Raw genomic sequence first — 6,475 nt, forward strand, 5'->3', positions numbered from 1 at the left:
TAGTATTATTTGCGGAGACATTGTGGGGTCTGGACCATGTCGTTTGTTCGTCTACAGGGAGGGCGCGGCTGCCCGACCGCACAGCAGTACTCTGCGTGAACAAGGCAATTGATCCTTCAATTAGGCTGTGCCCCCCCGCAGCAGCAGGGGGAAGTGGTGGGGCAGTGTAGCGCCACGCCGGCGGCGGTCAACGAGGCCCTCGCGGCCGTCAAAATAGCGTAAAAATAGACACGGCCGGTCAGCTGACGGGTGGCGGCCCCCACGGCTGCTGGTGGGTACTGGGCTGACGATGAGCTGGGCCTTCTTTGTCTAAGAGCTGGGCGTCCTCTGTGACGCGCGGACCCGCACACTCCAGTTCTCCAGTCATTATTCTCCAGAAAACGGGGTCGGCGGCGGACTGCTGGCCTGCCCCGCCTTTCCGTGGAACTTCCCTGGGCATCGACGTCCTGATCGACGCCCGTCACGTCAGCAACCCATGTGTGGCAAGAGTAGCCGGGAGGAGGGGCCGTCCCTAACGCCGAGGGGCGGGCGGGGCTGGCCGGAGAATGTGTGCTGTTGTAAGGAGAGGACGGAGGACGGCCACTTGTGATTTTCCGAAGGTCCCTGGGTGGCCGCCCGGACGTCTGGCGGGCCGGCTCAATGCGTCGTCGCTGTGGGGTGATTGGGGCCCAGTTTAGGGGGCTCGGGAGCTCCCGGTTCATATAATGAAATTTTCGCAAAGTGGTATATCGCCCGGACTACCTTTCTAAATGCTAATGGGGGTCGTTTGGCTCGATAAGAGCGTTCGAACTGGGCCCGTTTCGCACGCGGTCGCCGTCTTTTGTTGACGCAAACCGCACACAGGCCGCAGTGGGGCGAGGCGGCCTGGGGCGGCGGGGGCTCCGCCGCGATCACCTGATCGCCAAGTAACCAGTGATTACCGAGAAAGTAGCCGGCGAGCGGCACGGCCACGCGGCTAGAACGTGGTGGTGGTGAGGCCAGCGAGCCGCACCACAACACGCCACGGCACGGCACACGAGCAAGCACAGCATCTAGGACCCTCCTCGGCTCCCCACCTCCCCCTCGTCAAGGCCCGCGAAACTTCCGACTTGATCCGCAGAAAACCAGACGTGACTGACGGGGTGGCGCAACGGCGGTCCGATATGCAATGTTGTGCTGGGGCGTGGCGTGGCGTGCTGGGGCGTGAGGGCCCAAAGTGGCGCGCTGAAACATAAGACCACCGCGCTGGAGTCCGTCAGGACGGGACGTGCTGTCGCCTCGCTTCCGCCGTGCGTGGAAGTTTCCTGCGCCGTGACAGGCGCGCCGCGGAGGGTGGTGGGTGGGGAGCCGCCCCCACCCCACCTCACACCTCAACCCTTTCCGCTGATGCTTCATGTCCCGTATCGGCGGCCCTGCTCCTCCTCGTCTCGCACGGCATTGCGCGCGTGCCAGCGCCGACGCCTCCTCTTCAGTGTAATGGACAAATCACCTCGCTCGGGCGGCCGACGCCACGCAGACTGCTCCCGCGGCTCGCGCCGCCCGCTCCAGACCAGACCGGCTCCAGAGCTTCACGACCCGGTTTGATCAGCTGGGCGAGCAGATTGATAGATGCCCGACCGGCAGCGGAGACGGAGCGAGCAGACGTGTGGAGACGCAAAGAAGATGTGTACTGTACATTTGGGGGGGGGGGGGTCCTCGGCTGTTTTGGTTGTCAGGCGGAATACAGCGCGAGGTAACGGACCGGGTAGAGGCGGTGACGATGGTGTATGGAGACAGCAGGACCAGACAGAGTCGTCATTTCCCCCCTTCGTCAGTTTCCCCTCTACCCGCCCACGGCCTCCGTATGACGTGGTGCTTTCCTTCCTATGAGCTCCGCCATCAGGACGCGGACGCGGCTCACTCGGAGCGCGCGCTGCGCTTTCCTCCTCCGCCACCGTGACGCGAGCCGCGGGCCAGGCCGACGTCGTGACGCAAAAAGACCGCGACGGAGGCAACCTTGACTCGCTCGCACACCGGCGAGGCTCTCCTCTTGTTCTCGCCCGCGCCGCCCGCGCCGCCCGCGCCCCGCACTGCTCGACTGACTGCACCGTGCACTTGTTCCTGTTGCAGGTGACGGTGACGCGAGCCCCGCTGGACCATGACGGCCGCAGCCCGCGGCTCGGTCCGCAAGAGCGGCGGCCCGGACGCCCAGGACGGCGCCGGGGAGGCGGCGCACGCCAAGGAGGCGCCCGTCATGCGGGCGCCCGACGGCGGCTGGGGATGGATGGTCGTCCTCGGGGTTGGCATCGTCAACGTGAGTACTTCATCGCCTACCTTTGCGGGGATCACATCCGCGTCGGCGACCTGGTCCCAGTACAAGCCCCTCTGTTGCAGCTCGCCACCCGGTCGCTGGAGCCGTCCTTCGGGCTGCTGTTCGCTGACCTGCTCAAGAAGCTGGAGGTGGCCACCACCGGCGCCGCCATCATCGTGAGCGCGCAGGACGCCCTCATCAACTTCTCAGGTGAGCTCGTCCTCTTCGGCAGGAGGTTTGGCGGTTCCTGGTTCGGAACCGGTGGCCCGGACCGGAAGTGGCGCCCGGAGGTCCCCGGTGCACTGTGACCCGCGCGCCGCGCGTCCTTCGCCCTGCCGCTGCAGATTTATTATCGCACTGTCCCTGGCGTCCCTGGAAGCGACCGGCGCGGCGGCGGCCGAGGGACTTCCCCCCGGAGCCTCCGCGCCTCCACGTTGACGTCGTGAAATATGTGTGTAATGTGTCCCTGTTCCGTCCACAGGCCTGTTCGCCGGCCCGCTCATCCGAAAATACTCGTACCGCAAGGTTGCGTTCTTCGGCGCGCTGCTGGTGGCCATCGGCATCCTCGCCACTGTCCCGGCCAACAGCGTGGCGCACATCATCGCCACGTACTCGGTGCTCATAGGTGAGTTGGGGTCTCGTGTCCGCCCCTCGGCCTCGGTCTGTCCTTTGTGCACCTCCTGACCGTCTCCGTGCTCCGCTGCCCCGCAGGCCTGGGCGTCGGCTTCTCCTCGGCGGCCACGTTCGTGTCGCTGTCGCACTACTTCCAGGCGCGGCGCGGCCAGGCCGTGGGACTGAGCATGGCCGGCACCGCGTTCGGCTTCATGCTCGCCCCGCTGCTGGTCCGCTACCTCCTCGACGAGCTCGGCTTTCGCGGCGCACTCCTAGTCCTCGGCGGCGTGGCGCTCAATGGGCTGGCCGGCGCCTTCCTGCTGCAGCCGGCCAAGTGGCACCTCGTGCCCGTCCAGCCCTGCGACCAGGACATCCACCTTGACCTCGAGGACCACGGCGACGAGCAGGACGAGCCACCCATCATGATCAGAGAGTCTGCCATCCCGCTGCTGGCGCGGCCTCGCATCGAGCTCACCCTCGTGGAGGAGGACGAGGAGGCGTACCAGCTCACCATCCGCGCGCAGAACAACGAGAGGAAGACCTCCACCGTGTCGCAAGGGGGTGGCCTGGCGTTCGAGATCTTCTCCGACCCAAAGAGGAAGTTCTCTGTAACCGCTGCTCCCACTGACACTTCCAAGGCCAGCCTCGAGGATTCGGAGCCTCATGTGAGTAAATCAAAAGGGAAGTCCCCTCCAAAATGAGACGAATGGTACTGACTTTTTATTTTTCTTCTCAGCTCTACCCAAGTCGGAAGCTTTCGCAACCTGCGATGCCTCGTAATGCGTCCATTCTCAGTATGGAGGATCACGGGCCAAGGCGAGTGCCTGCAGGCAGACATGGTTTACCAAGAAACACTTCAGTAGTGTCCATGTCAGTAAGTATTTTTTTTTAATAGCACGGTGCGTTGTATCGACACTGCCTCACAATTGTACAAAAGAAAACACACAACGTGAGATCACAACATAATTTTTAAATTTCTTCCGTAGGTAGCTGATGTAACAAATGAAAGGAAATTGTCCCGAACACATTATGGCATTCCTCGTAATGTATCTTGGTTAAGTATGGGACCTGAGGAGACAACAGGACGAAAGTTGAGTCGTGCTGGTATGCCAGGAATGACTCGAGCTGTATCATCAACGCGAATTCGAAAAGCTTCAATAATATCTGCAAGCAGTATGGATCTTACTGGAAGTCTTCTGGCTATAGCTGCAGCAGTGAGTTCAAGCCTAACACTTCTTTCTTATGTTTGCCCAATATACTTTGTGTTCATTACATGACACTGAATAATTACAGGCTTCCACTCAAGACCTTCATCGATCCATGCAAAACAACAACACAATTATTGGCTCCCATGACAATATCAACGATAAAGATCAGGATACCCATATTTCTTGTTGGAAACGGGTATCAAATTTCTTGGACCTTGACCTCCTCAAAGATTCTACGTATTTGAATATAACTTTAGGATTGTCACTTTTTTGGGTAGCAGAACTGCACTTCAAAATGGTTGTACCATTTTTCCTTGTTGATATGGGTCATACCAAAGCCGATGCTGCTCTCTGTCTTAGTATGAGTGCTTTCTCTGATATCCTAGCTCGCCTCATTTTACCTCCCATTTGTGACAGAGTGAAGTACAAAAAACGAACTTTGTTTTTTGTTGCTTGCATTTTTCTGACTATATCAAGATCAGGTATAAGCTCCACTAAAACTTTGATTTTAAATGGAGACGCATTAAACGTGGTTTTATATAAACTTGTACTTTTCAGTGATGGCTGAACAGACATCTTGGGCTCCACTCATGACATCTTTAGTCATCTGCGGTTTTTGCCGAGGAGCAACACTTATCAATTACCAGCTGACAGTTGCAGAATGTGTTACACTAGACAAATTGCCAGCTGCTGTAGGTCTCAACATGGTAGCAAAAGGCATAACAGTTGTCTCACTTGGACCAATTCTTGGTGAGTATAAATCATTTGCTGGGTTTCTACGTGGTATGTGAATGGAATTGAATGAGTTATTTGATGGGTCTTGGTTTATAGGTCTTATTCGAGATGCCACAGGAAGCTATCCCATCTTCATCCATGCTCAGTCTGTGTTAATGACTCTTGGGCTGCTAGCATGGATAGTGGAGTATGTATATTTGTGGTGCAAACGCTCATCAAAAAGACAAAGTGAAACAATGGAAGGCTGAACTAAATGACAAAGTAATAAATCATGCAGAAGTCATGTAATTGTGATGTATAGTGTATATTGTTAGATTTATCATTGGAATCTATTTCATTTATGAGAAAAAGTAATGTGAACTATCATTTGAATCATGGTAGTATTTGCATTTTCTGGAGATTATTGTTCATTCCACAAACCATACCCTGACTATTTCTCTGTGATGTAAGGATTGTTCTAGCAATAGCACTAGAATTTCTTGATTAAAAAAAAATCTGCTTCTTTTGAAAAATAATTGGTGTTTATGTTAAGGTTACCATCACAAAACAACAAAGTCAACATGCAGTCAATTTGTTATTGGCATCATGTTGACATAAAAATGACATGTCTCTTGGATGAAAGTTTTTTTTCCCCCCTTTTTTTGTTGTTGTAAATTTTGACCTTAGAATTTTCATTAGAATGTTGCAGTGAATGTGGATGATTGTATTATTGTTTCGTTGCTGGTTGATCCTTCAGTATGAAACAATTTTTCCTGAACAAGAATACCCTTGCACATAATGTATGTGATGTGTGAATTTGATACACCTAAATGGGCTGCAGGCTCACTATTGCTGATTCACCTGTTAGTGAATGAGCGGCAGTTTCTGATAATAAGCAATGGAAAATTGATAAACTGCTCTCTGAAAATCATTCCATTTGCTCAATGCCCAAACAATTAACTCCCTTTAACCCAGCAGTAGCTTTATTTAAGTGAGGGCAGTTAAATGTTAGTTATAATAAAATCAATGTTGTCTACTTTTAGATCTTACATATTTTCTTAACGAATCCTGTATGTGTGAGTTATTGTGTGTGCAAGTTGTTGTAAAAGTAGTTTTTCTTTCTTTATGAAAGGTGTGTTGGTGTTCATGAATGCATGTTTGTAAAAGAGAGGCTGAGTTAACTGTAATGTTCAGTATATATCTTTTTTAAAAGAGTCATTTGCTCTGAGTAAAGTAGAATCATTTTATGTATATTGAAAATTCTTTGACTATATCCACTCCTATGTTAAGTGTGTATCTGTTTGAAGTGGAAGGTGGTATAACCAGAACAGTATTTATAGCAATAGCATGATAATTTATGAATTATTTTTTAGACTAGAACAAATTTGCTGTACCTGCTGGCACAAATTTTTTCTTACCTTGATATGAGTCAATGTATCTTATTTTGTGCTGGAAATCAACTGAATTTTAAAAATTTACCCCTAACAGAAATTTTAAGTGTTTTGCTGTATTTGTTCTAATTTGTCTTCCACTATAGTGCCCTAAGACACTGTGTCTTTGCAAAGACTGTGAGTATGTGCCTGTATCAAGTATATATAATGTGTCTTGAGAGACCCCCTCTTATCTCTCTTGTAAATAAACAACAAATGAAATGTTTTAATTGTAAATTCTG

The 6,475-nt window shown here is 52.5% G+C and overlaps 1 protein-coding gene across 10 annotated transcripts in view; it reads left to right on the forward strand.

The window, feature by feature from the left end:
• LOC113210402 (uncharacterized) overlaps positions 1 to 6,475 on the forward strand; it is a 36,672-nt gene that overhangs the window by 17,812 nt on the left and 12,385 nt on the right. Inside the window, exons 2-10 of one of the 10 annotated variants that reach the window (XM_026428388.2) lie at positions 2,089 to 2,272; positions 2,353 to 2,479; positions 2,751 to 2,894; positions 2,981 to 3,546; positions 3,618 to 3,755; positions 3,868 to 4,095; positions 4,175 to 4,571; positions 4,648 to 4,839; positions 4,921 to 6,463. The exons of 1 other annotated variant lie outside the window; for it this stretch is intronic. In XM_026428388.2, the coding sequence (XP_026284173.1) occupies positions 2,117 to 2,272; positions 2,353 to 2,479; positions 2,751 to 2,894; positions 2,981 to 3,546; positions 3,618 to 3,755; positions 3,868 to 4,095; positions 4,175 to 4,571; positions 4,648 to 4,839; positions 4,921 to 5,072 (2,100 nt within the window). In that variant the 5' untranslated portion in view covers positions 2,089 to 2,116 and the 3' untranslated portion in view covers positions 5,073 to 6,463. Of the gene's footprint in view, positions 1 to 2,088; positions 2,273 to 2,352; positions 2,480 to 2,750; positions 2,895 to 2,980; positions 3,547 to 3,617; positions 3,756 to 3,867; positions 4,096 to 4,174; positions 4,572 to 4,647; positions 4,840 to 4,920; positions 6,464 to 6,475 lie in introns of those variants that run through there. 8 more of the 10 variants (XM_052268306.1, XM_052268308.1, XM_052268307.1 and 5 more) reach the window with 8 other exon arrangements.

This window comes from Frankliniella occidentalis, unplaced genomic scaffold (genome assembly GCF_000697945.3).
Source record: "Frankliniella occidentalis isolate FOCC.00 unplaced genomic scaffold, Focc_3.1 Scaffold66, whole genome shotgun sequence".
Classification (NCBI taxonomy): Eukaryota; Metazoa; Arthropoda; class Insecta; order Thysanoptera; family Thripidae; genus Frankliniella; species Frankliniella occidentalis.